At 40.9% G+C, this 17,295-nt stretch overlaps 1 protein-coding gene across 4 annotated transcripts in view; it reads left to right on the plus strand.

Moving 5' to 3' along the window:
* Window positions 1-17,295, plus strand: part of LOC122564564 (cadherin-18-like) — a 705,142-nt gene that overhangs the window by 550,576 nt on the left and 137,271 nt on the right. For all 4 annotated transcript variants that reach the window (XM_043719646.1, XM_043719647.1, XM_043719648.1 and 1 more), the window contains one exon: window positions 4,524-4,643. In XM_043719646.1, coding sequence (XP_043575581.1) covers window positions 4,524-4,643 — 120 coding nt within the window. The remainder of the gene's footprint in view (window positions 1-4,523; window positions 4,644-17,295) is intronic.

The following is a 17,295-nucleotide window of genomic DNA, read 5'->3' on the forward strand; positions in this document are numbered from 1 at the left end:
CCTTGATTCAAATTTTGACGTTCCATTCCCTTGTAATTGGAATCGAATGTACATTGGGTAACTGAGCCTGAAACCTTTCCATTGCAGCAAACCAGTACCAAATGACTAAGAGGTGTTACAATTACAGCTACAGCTTCCTCTCGGTGTCACAAACAAAGAACAAAGAAAATTACAGCACAGGAACAGTCCCTTCAGCCCTTCAAGCCTATGCTGATCCAGATCCTCTATCTAAAACTATTGCCTGTTTTCCAAGGATCTGTATCTGTCAGCTCCCTGCCCATTCATGTATCTGTCTTGATACATCTTAAACACTGCTATCATGCCCACCTCCACTACCTCCGCTGGCAACGTGTTCCAGGTACCGACCACCCTCTGTGTAAAGAACCTTCCATGCATGTCTTCCTTAAACTTTTCCCCTTTTACCTTGAGCTCCTAGAAATTGAGTCCCCCACTCTGGGAAAATCTTTCCTGCAATAATTTGGAGGACTCACACACCATTCACATCACAGAGATGTTACAAACCAGAAATTGTCAATGAGCCACTGAAGAAGAATGTGAGGGTAGAGGGTCCTTCGATACCTGTTGCCAACCTGTTACTATTGCTTTACTTTCATGAAATTAATGGAAGGCAAACATACAGACACAAGAAATTCCAAGTTGATGCTGAATTCTCTTCAGATCAACCCATTGTCTGCGATTGTTTTGATAATTAGTGTTGATTAATGATGAATTCTTATCAAAACCTTTCAGAAATCGTCAGCTTTCTGTTGGCTCAATGGTTGTTGGGTTTAAGGAGATGACATAGATGAGGTAAAGTACTTTCCTCCTTTAACGTATAGTCTGTGATTCACTCACTCAAATCCACAGAGATTTGTGTCGCTGGAGAAATTGGTTAGTTCTCCGCAAGAACAGACTGACTCCAAGTTTTGCTTCCACCTGCCCGGATAGCATGGAATTTCATCACATCTTTCACTGAGTTAGTGCAGCAAATCTGGTATGGGGAGAAATCGGGAAGAGGGGACTGAGTTGGATAATCAGCCATGGTCATATTAAATAGCAGAGCTGGCTTGAAGAGCTGAATGCTGTACTTCTGCTTTTCAGGAACCTACATGTATCAGTCATTCTTAACAAAAAAAAATGTTGTGTTCAGAATAAAAATAGCTTAAACCCAATTCCTCATAGTCTATTGTCTTTCGATTCACACATTTTCGGTCCATGTTTGCTAAAGTCTATAACATATCCAATCCTCAGGCTCATTACTTTCTTTTGAAAACTTTATAAGCCTCCTCCTTTGATCTAATACTATCTTTCACTTTCTCTCAGTTCTTGTTAGGTAGTTTTACTATTAAGGGATGCATGTTATTGGAAAATTGATAATTAGTATTTAAATACAAGCCATTACCTATCTACTATCTAATAGTTTAATATTCTTTCCAATCCATCACAGCCAACTTCCTCCTCATACCTTCAGAATTGCCCTGGTTAGTCTTAAGTCACGGTTTCAAATAGAAAAGCTCATGGAAAATTGTACCATACTGTGGTCACTACTCCCTGAAGGTTCTTCTTACAACAGGATTATAACTGAACTCTTTTACATTGTATTCTTAAAAGAAGTTCAGTTATAATCTTGTTGTAAAAAGAACCTTCAGGGAATAGATTTGAAATAGTTTGCACCCTAGTTTGTCCCTCAGCATGGATGGCATAATGGCACAAGGGTGAGGAGAGCAGCCGCACATTGCCAGGGACCTGAGTTCAGTTCCAGCCTTGGATGACTGTGTGGAGTTTGCATCTTCTCCCAGTGTCTGTGTGGGTTTTCACTGGGTGTTTCAGTTTCCTTCCATAGTCCAAAGATGTACGGGTCAGGTGGGTTAGTGCTGGTTGGGCTGGGTATGGAAGGGATGCTGCTTGGAGGCTTTGTGCAGACCTATTGGGCCAAATAGCCTCTTTTGCATTGGGGGGATTCTATGGACATATTACCCCAGAAAATTGTCGCAAGAATTCTTCTTGCATAGCATTGGTATTCATTAGATTTACCCAATCTGTATGTCAGTTGAAATAATCCGTGATTACTGCATACTCCTTGCTACATACACCCTAGACTTATTCTATGCTTTACTTTACCCCAACTGAATGACTCATCAATATTTGCTGCTTCATGCTGTTCTTAGCTCTACCCAAACTAGCTCCTGTGTGTTTTTGTTTTCTGATCAGAGATTCTCTTTTATTGATGCACTGATCATGTCCTTAATATTAGCATTACTCCAGCTTGCTCTTTTTCTGTCTATTCCACCTGAATGACAAATATCCTTTCATATTCAGTTCCCAGCCTTAGTCACCTTGTAACCACATCTGCAATATGCTAATTAATTTGTGTTCTTTTGCTTCTTTGAGCACCATTTCTGCACTTATTTTGCTATAAATGCTGCCTCTATTTAGATGAAGTACTTTTAATTCTGTAGTTTTAAAGCTATTCTGTAATATGATGCTGGTTCATTCAAGGATTTGGTTCTGCTACTTTCTGCTTCCATTAATAGCATTAATACTTCCCGTAACCAGCTGAGTTATATTCCATCTGAATTTCACCGTTAGCTTCCACCGTCTTACAAACAAGTTAAAACCTTCCACCCACACTATGAGAAAATCTCTCTGCAAGGATATTAGCCCAGTCCTGAAGCTATTACTTAAATAAGAATAAAATACTGTAGATGCTGGAATTATGAAATAAAAATAGACAGTGCTGAAGAAGCTCTTCTGAGGAAGAGAGTCACATTAAACTTGAAATGTTAAGTCTATTTCTTTTCCCACAGATACTTCCAGATCTTCTGAGTTTCATCAGCACACGCTTTTATTTAAACTATAACCCATCCTTCTTGTATATGTCTCACTTGTTCTAGAACTGGGTCTCAGTGCTGCAGAAATCTAAAGACTTGTCCTGCTCCATCTTTTTAATTATGCACTCATTCACTCAATCTTCCTGTTTTGATACCCATCAATATGTCTTGATGGAAGCAATTCTGAAACCCTGCTTTTGTGGCTTTTGCCTATCTCCCTGAGTTATACTTTTAGAAATTCATTCCTCTTCCTACAAATATCATTGGTGCTAACATAGATGTTGACCACTGATTCTTCTCATTCATCTAAAAGGAATGTCATGTAGCCACTTTCTAACATCCTTGATCCTAGCATCTGGACATTTTAGAGTCAGATCTTTGGCCCAAAAATACCTGTCTGTTCACTGAATATAATTAACTTTCTAATTCCTAAATCTCAGTACCCCCACCTGATGTTGATTGTGATACCATAGGCTTGACTTTGCTCTGATGAACCTTTCCTTACCAGTGGCCAAAATGGAAAACTGATTAGCAAATGAGATGCATTCAGGGGTCTTCTTAACTGATTGTGGGATCTTTCTAGACTGTCCAGTAATTACTTACTCCCTCTCCACATGCCTGGTCTTATTCTATGGTGTGACCACTTTGTGAACCAGGTGAATGGGGTAAAGCAGCTATGTGTCTGGTTTGCAGCTTTGCAGATGCTGCACAGTGATTCCACTCCACTTTCAAAGCCCAGATTCATGTGATCATCTGGGCCACGTGATTTGTCCATGACTCCCCACATGACACAAGATGAACATTCCACGCAGCTGAGCTGCCCTGCCATACATAGAACATAGAACATAGAACATAGAACATAGAACAGTACAGCACAGAACAGGCCCTTCAGCCCATGATGTTGTGCCAACCATTGATCCTCATGTATGCACTCTCAATTTTCTGTGACCATGTGCATGTCCAGCAGTCTCTTAAATGTCCCCAATGACCTCGCTTCCACAACTGCTGCTGGCAATGCATTCCATGCTCTCACAACTCTCTGTGTAAAGAACCCGCCTTTGACATCCCCTCTATACTTTCCTCCAACCAGCTTAAACTATGACCCCTCGTGTTAGCCATTTCTGCCCTGGGAAATAGTCTCTGGCTATCGACTCTATCTATGCCTCTCATTATCTTGTATACCTCAATTAGGTCCCCTCTCCTCCTCCTTTTCTCCAATGAAAAAAGTCCGAGCTCAGTCAACCTCTCTTCATAAGATAAGCCCTCCAGTCCAGGCAGCATCCTGGTAAACCTCCTCTGAACCCTTTCCAAAGCATCCACATCTTTCTTATAATAGGGCGACCAGAACTGGACGCAGTATTCCAAGTGTGGTCTAACCAAAGTTTTATAGAGCTGCAACAAGATCTCACGACTCTTAAACTCAATCCCCCTCAATATCTGAAACCTACTTTCAGATTGGAGATGAGAAAAAAGAATGTAAAGTTACTTATTAATCAATCCCAGTCTAATTCTGTTTCTGACTGTGTCTCTCAGGTCTTTTGGTCACATGCTCCTTCAGGTGCTGCTGACTGCCTGTCTTGAATTCAAACTTTTATCTGTTTAGTGTATAAGTCCATCCAAATATACAGTACCAATGTTTTATTTTCAAAAAAGGTTTTCAGTGAGTCTTTTTCTCTCTCTGTCTTTGTACAGGGACTTCTGTGCTTCAGATAACAGCCACAGACGCTGATGATCCGACATATGGAAACAGTGCCAGGGTGGTGTACAGTATCCTGCAGGGACAGCCATACTTTTCCGTGGATCCTAACACAGGTGGGTTTCCAATGCCCAATGGATCTGTCTATTTTTCTACAGTGTGTTAGAATGTTAAAAATGATCATGCTGAACATAAATCTATCTTGATCTGAAGCACTAAGGCAGCTTTTAAAGCCGGAATCCAGAGCTGTGCAAAAGTGAATGACCCTTCATTTGCAGCTGCCCCACTGTAGGCTTCCATACTTCAGAAAGAGTTGTGTTTATTAACATCTTTCACATCTCAGATGATTAAAAATACCTCACAGCTAGTTTTGAAGTGTAGTCTTTGTTGCAAAGTAAGAAGCATAACTTGGAGCAGTTGGTGTTGGAGTCGGGTGGACAAAGTTAGAAATCACGCAACACCAGGTTATAGTCCAACAGGTTTAATTGGAAGCACTAGCTTTCAGAGCGCTGCTCCTTCATCAGGTGGTTGTGGAGAATAAGATTGTAAGACACAGAATTTATAGCAAAGGTTTACAGTATGATGTAACTGAAATTATTTATTGAAAAAGACCTGGATGTTTTATTAAGTCTCTCATCTTTTGGAATGAACATGTTGGTTTCAGTTCTTTTGTATGTAAATTGCAGAATTTTTTTAAAGTTACATTCTCAACTGTAATTCTGTGTGTGTGTGAGAGAGAGAGAGAGTGAGTTTAAAGAGGTATAAGTCTGTAAGAGGGTGCGTGTATGCGAGTGGGTGTGTATGTGTGAGTATATGAGCTTGTATAAGTGTGTGTGTGTGTTGTGTGTGTGTGTGTGTGTGTGTAGGAATGTCTGTGTTCCTGTGTGAGTGCAGTGGGGTCACCTGTAGTGTGACATGAACTTGGCTATCAGCCTCTGCTCGGTTACTTTGTGTTGTTGCCTGTCCCAAAGTCCACCTTGGAGGATGATCACCCGAAGGTCCGAAGTTGAATGTCCCGGCCCGCTGAAGTGTTCTCCGACTGGGAGGGAACCCTCCTGTCTGGTGATTGTTCTGTGATGTCCATTCATCCGTTGCTGTAGCTTCTGCTTGGTCTTACCAATGGACCATGCCTCAGGTCATCCTTGCCTGCAGCGTGTGACATAGACAACATTGGCTGAGTCACATGAGTGCCTGCCACATACACAGTGGCATAACAGGAAGCGTAAGAGTGGCCTTGTACAGAACAAGCACCACAGACAACAATGGCTCATGAAGGAATAAGGTATTGTTGTCATGTTGATTGAGGAATGAACATTGACCAAGACATCTTGGAGAATGCTCCTGCTCTTCATGGGGTCTCTTGCATCCATCTGAGAGTGATAATGATTTAACATGTTGTCTGAAAGATGGCACAGCTGGAAATATAGCACTTCCTGCGTGGTACCACTTGAAGGATGCAGAGATGCCTCCTGGTGCTCCTCTGTGCGGCATTCGGAGACTGGCTTAGAAAAATGGATTTCTGCCTCAAATATGAGAAAGCTGCCATGACCAATATTAGTAGGTGTTTCCAAATCCCTTACAATGCTTCCTTCTCCACCACACACACAGATGTCAGAACTGATCAGCTGGACAGGGCACACCTCAGGAGAGTTTCTACAGTTAAATTGACAGTACAATATATGATGATTGAAACATAAATTAACATGCCAGTTGTTATAATCATTCTCTCTGATACCCTGTTCAATTAATGAGAGATGTGAGTAAGTTGCACACTTGCTGATCAATTCCATTTTTCTCATTTTAATGAACAATTAAAAATCAGTTACATTGAGATGGTTGACTGACTCTATCTGATGGCTTCACAGAAAGGTCCTGGCAGAACAATAAACCAAAAAGACCCGAGCAGTCCCACTGTACATCACACTGGACACGTTATTTGGATATGACATAATTTTAAAGATAAGGAGCTAAAGGATGTCGATGAATTAGCCATCATTTGCTATAGTTTCTTGGCCCTGTGGGTTTGTGCAATTTGAAAATCCCATTTCAATAGAAGTGTTTAATTTCAGGTTGACCGATTAATTTGCTAGCAGTAACCTAAGTGCAGGAACACTCCCAAATCCTCTTCACATTGCTGGATCTGTTTCTTTCCTGCTAAATGGAAATATAAAGCACTCACAGAGAAGTACCAGAGGTACAAAGCATAATAAACACAAAATACAGTAAAATGAGACAATGCTTCCAGCGAGAAAAGAAATTGGTGAACTAGAACTTGCTAATAGCATCTGCTGTTTCCACTCCTCACAACTCAATGTCTTGCCCACAAAGTTCGCTAAAGTGCCACACAGTGAGATCGATATGAATCACCTGCAAGAGGACATAGAGAAACTTGTGAAATGAGTAGATGAGTGCCAGAATGAATGAGGAGAAGCACTATAATCAGGAGCACAATTCTAAACAGGGAGAGATGGTCCTGGGGCTGCTTTTCCATTGACCTCTATAGGTGGAAGGACATATTGAGCACTTTGTTAGAGAAGTAAATGGGATCATGGGCTTCACAAATAGAGAGGTTGAGTGCAAAGTTAGGTCAAATCCAAATAAAGGTCTAGTTAGTTCTCAACTAGAGTATTGTATCCAGTTCTGGTCACGTCATCTTTGGAAAGATGTGAAAGTTGTTGAGAGAATGCAGAGGAGTTTTGCCAAGATGCTTCCAGTTTTGGAGAACATTAGTCATCAAGTTCGATAGGAGATATTGGTTGGTGAAATGACAGGCTTCGATAAGATACACATGCAAATACTTTCCTATTTTTGTATTGTAAAAGGACTAGGGAGATATATTCAATATTTTGAGGAATATGAGGAAAAACCTATTAATGTTGCGGTCGTCGATGACCTGGATCTTGCAGTCCCGGAAGCGGTGAATGTGGAAAGAATAATGATTTCAAAATGATATTGGATGGTTTAGGATTAGGGTTTCATGGCTGTGGAGCTGAGCCAGGAAGTGGGAATGACTAGAATGATCTACAGAAAGCTAGCATGCATAAGATAGGCTGAATGACCTCGTTCTGTACCATAAATAAATCTATCACTTTTTAATACTGTGGGCAGCTGTAACTTTTGGTCAACATTGAATCAAGCAGCACTTCCCCAATGTGATGTAAAGACGGAGACATAAACATTGCAAAGACTGCGAAAGGAAATGTCAAACAGAGTGTGTAAATAAAATGAAAAATGTCAGAAGAGAAATAAAGTGAGGGAAGAAAAGAATTGATTGATAGAGAAAAAAAAGACAGGAAGAATAAGAAAGAAAACATTTAAAATTTGACATTGTTAAAATCTCTCTTAAAAATTAAAAACACAAATGAGTAAAACTGTACACTTGTAATGGTTAACTTTCCCTGTTCGAGAATTTGGCTAATAGTAATTAAAGCATTAAATTCACTTTGTGGGCTCATCACTTGTCATAACAAGATTCATTATTTTGTGGTGAGTTTAACGGGCAATCAGAAACAGGAAGACGAAAGACAAAATGCTGTATTCATGAAACAAATAATGAACACAACATGGAAACAATTCTGGAATATTGACATTAATCTGTGGATCTAGTCCTAGTTTTGACATTGCTACATCACTTATTCCAATATTTTGGTTGGAAATGACTGAGAAAAATACAGTACTGGTTCCTGGCACAGATTACATCAGGTTTTTTACCTTTTCACATTAGGTGCCAGAATGACTTCAGCTCCTTAACTTCCTCAAGGCAAATGACTTATATTTGTCAAAATAATGGATTCTTGAAAACATTGGGAAATATGAAGCCTAAATATATTCTGATAACCTGTCCACTTATATATTGTATTTAACAGGGTTCATTTAAACTACAGTAAACTATTATACTTTTTTCTTCTGGGAGAATCCATTTAATTCGCAACTTTCAAAATAAAAGTATTTGTTAGTCAAGGGTAACAAGCAATTTACAAAAAATCCAACAATCAGTTCTTTGAGATTACAATAGACATTTGCTATTTTTATTGATATGCCCATAAGCAATGTAGGGCAGTTTTTCAATCTGGCTTTGTTTCACAAACCCTGCCTGCATTTTTATTACATGAGGAAGTTAAATAACATATTGCACTGGAATACATTTTAATATCATAAAATTCTCCCTTGATTTTCAGCACAGGCAGCTCTGGGAACAGACTGCATCAGAGAGAAACACTGCAAGGACAGGCTAAAAAACTTAACCAGAAAGTAGGTTTTAAAGAGAACTGTAAAGGAGGTTAAGAAGAGGAAGATACGAAGAGGAGGAGGTCTCCTGAAAATCAACAGGTTTAAGAAACAAAAATGTATTAGAGGTTGGTTAGCTCAGTTGGCTGGATGGTTGGTTTATGATACAGAGTAATGCCAAGTCTGCGTTCAATTTCTATGTCAGCTGAGGTTAGCATGAGGGTCCCACCTACTCAACCTTGCCCTGCACCTGACAGCTGGTGAATTCCAAGTTAAATGTACCAACAGTCATTTCTGTGTAATAAGAGACCCCTATGGTCCTCTGGAATTATGGACACTTTCCCTTTATTGTTGCAAAGTTAGGGAAAGAATTTGACATTGGAGAAACTGAGATTTCATAACAGGTTCAATAGATAGAAGATGTTGAGAGATCAAAATGGATAAGACCACAGAAAATGTTCAATATAACACAGCACAGTGGCTCAGGGGTTAGCAACACTATCTCACAGCACCTGGGGCCTGTGTTTGATTTCAGTCTCAAGTGACTATGTGGAGTTTGCACATTCTCCCTGTGTCAGTGTGGGTTTCCTCCGGTGCTCCGGTTTCCTTCCACAATCCAGGGATGTGTAGGTTAGGTGGATTGGCCATGCTAAAATTGTCCATAGTGTTCAGTGTTACAGACCAGACCAAGCCTCCTCAAAATAGTTTAAGAAGGTAGCCTAGACCCGAACCTTTTCTGATTTTAAAGGCAGTGTGAAGTGCTGTGTTCCTGATACAATATGACTGGTCAAACCACTCAATGTGAAATAAAACACGATTTATTTAAACAGTGTCATTAAAAATACAAACAAAGAAAGGAATTTAGAATTGCTTAACTCTATTGGAAAACTTAACAGAATAATAGATCCAGTACCTATTACCAGTTAACTGTTCCAATATAGTAACATCCCACAAAAGCACCCCTTTGGCAAAAACAAGAATTCAGACACAGATTCTCTCATGCAGTTCTCCCATCCTGGAGGGAAAAAAAAAATCCAGAGAAAATTCAGAGAGAGTAGTAGCCAGGAGACATTCACTGAAGCTCCCAATGCTGCTGAGACCTCTTTTGGTTCTGATTTTACTGAAAATCCAAGACTCAGAAATCCTAATCTGTGAGAGCTGGCCAGATCCAAACAGGCTGTATTTTAAAAAAAAAACCAAGGTGTCCCAAGCTGTTTACTCAAATGGTCTTCACCCTCCAGCTGTTCACCTCTGTGTTACAGACTCTCTTTAAAAAGGACAATATAACCTGTTAAAGTGGCTGTATCATCACATCAGGAATGTACAGCCTGGGTGAGCTAGCTATGATAATTGTGAGGATAGGATAAGGGACTGGATGCGGGTGCTTTTCAGAGGACTGCTGTGGACTCAATGGGCTGAATGGCCTCCCTCCGCACGGGCAGGATTCTATGATTTTTCATCCTCAGTGGTTATCGAACATGAACTCACTATCACCTCCCAGTCTGGTAGAAATTCCCATTGAGTTTCATTGTTGCCATTGAATCAGAAAGCACAGCTCCAGTTTTGAACATAGACCTGAGCTGACAGTTCTATGGCTACAGTCCAGGTCAGTCCTTAGGACTGTTTTATGATGTGCAGATGGAATTAAAATCTCATGTTCCTTTTTTTGGTTTGCGGACCATAAGAAGCTTGAGAGCTCCTCTAATCCCCTAATTTTACAGAGACCACCTTGAGCTGGCCGGCAAGTTGATGTTCTCCATACCAGGAGTAGGCAGAACTCTTCCAGACCACATGAATTTCCACCCAGAGTGAGTGTGAAATCAACCAACATCATCATGTCTGAGTAACCTGATTGAGTTTTTGAACAAGTAAGGGAAAGGATTGATGGGGGCAGAGCGGTAGACGTGATCTACATGGACTCCAGTAAGGTGTATGACAAGGTTCCTCATGGAAGACTGATTAGCAAGGTTAGATCTCATGGAATACAGGGAGAACTCACCATTTGGATACAGAACTGGCTCAAAGGTAGAAGACAAAAGGTGGTGGAAGAGGGTTGTTTTTCAGACTGGAGGCCTGTGACCACAAGGATCGGTGCTGGGTCCTCTACTTTTTGCCATTTACATAAATGATTTGGATGCGAGCATAAGAGGTACAGTTAGTAAATTTGCAGATGACACCAAAGTTGGAGGTGTAATGGACAGCGAAGAGGATTACCTCAGATTACAACAGAATCTTGATCAGATGGGCCAATGCGTTGAGGAGTGGCAGATGAAGTTTAATGTAGGAAAGTGTGAGGTGCTGCATTTTGGAAAGGCAAATCAGAGTAGGACTTAAACAGTTAATGGTAAGGTCCTGGGGAGTGTTGCTAAACAAAGAGACCTTGGAGTTTAGGTTCATAGTTCCTTGAAAGTGGAGTCACAGGTAAATAGGATAGTGAAGTAGGCATTTGGTATGTTTTCCTTTATCAGTCATTGCATTGAGTATAGGAGTTGGGAGATTATGTTGCAGCTGTACATGACACTGGCTAGGCCACTTTTGAAATACTGTGTGCAGTTCTGATCTCCCTGCGAAAGGAAGGATGTTGTGAAACTTGCAAGGGTTTAGAAAAGATTTACAAGAATCTTGCCAGCATTGGAGGGTTGGAGCAACAGGGAGAGGCTGAATAAGTTGGGGCTGTTTTCCCTGGAGTTGTGACGTTATAGAGGTTTATAAAATCATGAGGGGCATTTATAGGGTAAATAGACAAGGTCTTTCTGGGGTCGGGGAGTCCAGAACTAGAGGGCATATGTTTAAGGTGAGAGGGGAAAGATATAAAAGGGACCAAAGGGACAACTTTTTCACACAGAGGGTGGTGCGTGTATGGAATGAGCTGCCAGAGGAAGTGGTGGAGGATGGTACAATTACAACATTTAAAAGGCATCTGGAAGGTATATGAATAGGAAGCATTTATAGGGATATGGGCTGGGTGCTGGCAAATGGGACTAAGATTCATTTAGGATATCTGATCGGCATGGACGAGTTTGACCAAAGGGTCTGTTTCCATGCTGTACATCTCTTTGACTCTATGACTCTATCTCATTGAGACTCGAGAGTTTCAAAATCCTTGCTGCTCTTGTTAATCTTTGAAGACTCACCACTATTCATCCACTGAAACCAAATCACCTTTCACAGCAGCTGCAAGGTGGTCCAATGCTATATCTATTTTCACAATTGAAAACTGTAACCATTGACCTTATGTTGCATTAATTCATTCACAGCTAATGGTAATATTTAAGTGGTTTTCTGATGAAAGTGGGAATTGATTTTTACCTTCCTAACTGATTCAAAAAAGTTTATTATATATTAACATCTTCATAAGCTTGGGACAGGTTCAATTAAACTGTGTGCACTGCTGCAAAACACTAAAAACAATTTTTCTTATCATTGTCAATTGTATTACTTGCACAGAGCAGGTTTCACTTGAAGTGATTCATCTCATTTGCTTTGAGCTATTTTTGTCAATATTCCACCAACAACAGTCCAAAACAATAAACTGTGGGTAGCTATTAACAAAGGATTTCTAGAAATTTCTGAGCAATGTATGTGCTCGTGCTCACAGCCTTCAAGGAACTGAAGGACACCAAACAGTATGTGTCGTCAATTGATTGTGGGATGATTGGAGGAGGTTCTTCATCAGTAATCATCGCTTAAATATTGGCTGAACTGAGTGGTGAAAAGGTACTTTGAAAGAATTATTTTATCCACATCACTTTGTGTAACCCATATCAATTGTGTATTCTATGAACCCAGCAGATTGCATTCAAGTTTAGTTTATTGTCTCCTTCAAGAACAGTGATTTAGACAAAGAGAAATCTATTCAAACATTTTTCTTCACAAGTTACAATGTGTGCTCAGGGATAACAATTGTGTTGTATTGTCTATTGATGGAAGTCATTGAAGGCAGCGAGACTATACTACTGACTAATAACAACTCTGTCAAAAGTGAAAACTATTGACTAAACATCTTAAAGTTCCTCATCATTGGAGATGTAATGGTAATGTATGAATGATATGGACACATTGTCTTTTGTTAGTTTACTAATTAGTGATCTTTTCCTCTTTATGTTCACCTCTGTTTAACACAATTCCCTTCCTCAGGTGATGAATGTGTGATCTTTCCCCATGTCTTCACCAATATCCACTTCATCCAGAGGAAAGAAGATATTCTGAGTTACATGCTTTAATTTTCCTCAAATCACTCCTCCATCTCTCTTGGAGAGATTAATTGCTTCGGTGTTGACAGCCACACATAAGGGTCTAAGGAACCAGCCTGAATCTTGGGGGATGGGAGGGTGACCATGCACACTTTGTGTGTCTGGAATTGCATTGTTCTCCATTGCTGAGGTGTTAACAGTGATCTAGAATCTTGGACTAAAACAGATATTAGACACTTTGCATTTGCAACTAGAACAGGGTGGGATTTCTTCAGCAATAAGGTGGTGAATCTGTGGAATTCATTGCTGCTGAAAGTTGTGGAGGCCAAGTCATTGAGTGACTTTAAGACAGCGATAGATAGGTTCTTGATAGACAAGAAGATCAAGGGTTCAGGGAGAATGCGGGAGAATGGGGTTGAATACCATATCAGCCATCAGGCTTAATGGGCAGAATGGCCTAATTTTGGTCCTATATCCTACGGTCTTAAAAAGTTTTGCATCTGCTTGAGTTTCCCAATGTAAGACTGGATCCACAGAGAGACTGGGTTTAGGAAAATATTATTGACCACTCCCTAACCTGAGAGGTTTTAAGAGAACACTCCTGCTGTTACTGAAAAGTGTAGCTGAGAAGTGCAGGAGCGCTTCAGCCAAATCCATCGCAGCACCAAAGAGCCATCCTTCTCTCCAGACATTCCTTTTGCTGTCCATTATCTTCCTTTCCAATCAGTTCACCCTCGCTTGATTGCACCTCCTCTTTATTGATCACTCACTTCTCTCCTTCTGCCAGTCCTATAGGTGAAAAACTCTTCCTGTGCCTACCTAATGGGCAGCTCGAGGCTGAAAACCAGGTAAATAACCCAAAACTGAGTTTCTTTTATGCCCTTCATCTCCAGGGTTTCATATAATTAAAACAAAGTAACCGTGAATGTCAGAAATCTGAAATGAACACAGAGAATGCTAGAGAAACTCAGCAGGTCTGGCAGCATTCATGGAGAGAAAACAAAGGTTATGTTTTCAAGTCCTGGAAGTGTCATACCAGACTTGAAATGTTAACTCTGGTTTTGTCTGCACAGATGCTACAAGACCTGCTCAGTCTCTTCAGCATGCTCTGTGCTTGTTCCAGGGTTCCATTTGGCCAGTTCAGTCAGAACCAATTATAGATATTGAGCTTTCAGTATGTTTCATAGAACACCTCAGAACCTCACCTTCTGGTGAATAATATGAAGAGAACACATTGGCACAGACAGCAACTGCATCACATTCAGAGCATACCTTTAGCAGTTTCATACCATATGGATGAATGAATTAGCCACTGTGCTGTTAATTAATGTGACAAATCTCAATAAATATACAATGCTCCCTAACCCCAAATATATACCACATCCAAATACTGTCCAATAATTGGATCACACAATTGCTCATGTGTTTTTAATACAAAAACTTTTGTTTTGCAAGTAAAATTGCAATGCTGATTAAGTTATCTAATGAAATAGAATGAAATAAGTCTAAATTATATGAAGGAAACAGATAAACTATTACAAGTGATGGTAAGATTCTTTCATTATGACACAAAGATATTCATCAAGTATTAAAGATTAGATTCCCTAAAGTATGGAAACAGGTCCTTCGGCCCAACAAGTTCACACTGACCACCCCCCCCCACCCCCACTGTAGAGTAATCCACCCAAACCTATTCCCCTACCCTATGTTTATCCTTGACTAATGCACCTAACACTATGGGCAATTTAGCATGGCTAATTCACCTAGCCTGCACATTTTTGGATTGAGGGAGGAAACTGGAGCACCCAGAGGAAACCCACGCAGACACGGGGAGAATGTGCAAACTCCACACAGTCAGTCCCCCGAGGCAGGTATCAAACCCAGGTCCCTGGCGCTGTGAGGCAGCAGTGCTAATCACTCAGCCATCGTGCCACCTACTAACTTAACTCTGACACCTCTGCATTCATATTTATAAAATATAGTCTATTTTTCTTTTATAGCATATTTCTTAAACAGGCTGGGATTTCTGTTTGAGGTAGAGCTGGAAATTTAGTTGCACTGATTGAAATAATCTTTCTTTGGCATGTCTGAGCATTTCCTGAACATTGCTTCAGTAATCAGATCAGCTCTGGCCGAACTGGATGGAAGAACAGGCTCAAGGGGCTGAATAGCCTATTCCTGTTCTGAATTGAAATACTTGAATGTTCACTGATCTCTTGCTGTTGGAGGAAATGTGAACTCGCAGACTGTCCCTCACCAAGAATGTGATTGGCCATCTTTGTAAGGTATACCAGAAAGATTGTCAAGGGCAATCTGACTAATTGACCATGTGCTCATGATTTAGTGAGTGAAGGTGACCATGTCCCTCAGTTTCAGTGACTGTGGTTCCTTCCAGTCAAAGAGTGACGTCTGTGAATCAGGCCTGGAGCTGTAACAGGTTACACCCCCTTCCAGAAAGTAACTGAAGCATTAAATCAGACAGACATCCTGAGCAACTGTGAAACAGAATCCTCATTTTATTCAGGGTTGCTGATTCCCCAGAACAATGTGGGTTGCCAGTGGAACTTGCAGGAATTGCAAATAGGAAATGAGCTAGTTATGTGAAATGTGGAAATGAGGAATGTGCAGGAGGAAGGTGACTGTCCCATCACCCTTTGCTGCAACACTGTGTGGGAGTCAGGAGGTGAATGGATCCTGAAGACAAAAGCAGAACCAGTGAGTTACTGCATCACAACTAACATAACACAGGCAGTCTCCAGCTGTCTGCCCACACTGCACCTAGCTGTAGTGGAGACAATTATCCAGGTGATGAGGATGAAGAGGTTGGCTGGTTCAGGTACGATAGTACACTCTGAATGAAGATATGAACATTATCGTCTTCTGCTGCACAATTCTCCACAGCACGAAGAGTTTATTCTAAACAAAACAAAGAGATGCTGTTGTGACCATTATATTCCTGATTGGTGCCAGTGGGTATTGCAGTCAGCAACTCAAGTGAATGGTCAGTGATAGCCACCCCCTCCAGCTCACCCCCTTTCACCCCCTTCCAACTCTATTCTTCCTTCCTGCACTTCTGGGCTTGCTCTTCCAGCCCTAGTTCCTTTCCACTCTCCAGCCCTCCTTTATCCCCCCTTAATAAAGCACTGTCTATGAAATGGTAATTGATTTGAAAGATGGTTCTCATGGTGGTAGGAATAAAAAGGAGGAGAGACAGAAAATCAGATGTAACACACAAGCCCATGTTTTCGGCAAGGCGTGGCTATGATCTAAAACCCATTACTTGAAAAGATGATAGAAACAGATTCAAAAGAAACCCTTTCAGGAAAGACTAAATAAATGCTAAAAAGGAAAAAAAAAAATCAGTGAACTAGGAAAGGAGTGGGGAATTGACACTATTAGGATAACTCACCAATAGTCAACACAGATGTGATGGACCAAATGGCTCACTTCTGTTTCAGTCGATCAGTCTAACAATGAAGTAAGCATTAGGCAATAACAGTTAGATATATATTGACTCCCTAAAGTAGGTAACATTCTAGGCCACTACCCCTACAACCTCAGCAGTTTCCTTCATGGAAATTGTGTGGCAATAAAAACCAGTTGTCCAAGGCAAACTTTGGTCAGTGAAAGAGAAAACAAAACAAAAGAAATTGGAGCTGTTTCAAAACAAAAGATGAGCTCCATAAGCCATAACAGACATTGTCACAGTATTGGCAGCAAGGAAGACTGGTTACATGCAAAGTTCATAGTGTATCAATGTTCATAGTGTATCATCAGTTCATAGTGTATCAATGTTACCAAGAATACTTCAGCAACATCATCTTAGACAACAGTTAGTGGTCAGCCCGTTCCTGTCCCACCGAACTCATGTCTTCCTACCTCGACACCATCCTGTCCCCCTTAGGCCAGGAACTCCCCACCTATGTTCATGACACCACCCATGCCCTTCAGCTCCTCCAAGATTTTCATTTCCCTGGCCTCCAATGCCCTGTCTTCACCACGGACACCCAGTCGCTGTACACATCGATCCATCATGACGTCCGCTTCTTCCTCTGACACCCTCATCCGCCTGGCTGAACTGGTCCTCACCATCAACAACTTCTCCTTCCAATCCTCCCACTTCCTCCAAACCAAGGGGATAGCCATGGGCACCCGCATGGGCCCCAGCTATGCCTGCCTGTTTGTCGGATACATGGAACTTCTTCCACAGTTACATTGGCACAATCCCCAATCTGTTCATCCGCTGCGTTGATGATTGTGCTCCCACGAGGAGACTGAACAGTTCATCAACCTCATCAAAACCTTCCACCCTGACATTAAATTCACCTGGACCATCTTGGACACTTCA

The sequence above is a fragment of the Chiloscyllium plagiosum genome, chromosome 29, assembly GCF_004010195.1.
Source record: "Chiloscyllium plagiosum isolate BGI_BamShark_2017 chromosome 29, ASM401019v2, whole genome shotgun sequence".
Taxonomy (NCBI): Eukaryota; Metazoa; Chordata; class Chondrichthyes; order Orectolobiformes; family Hemiscylliidae; genus Chiloscyllium; species Chiloscyllium plagiosum.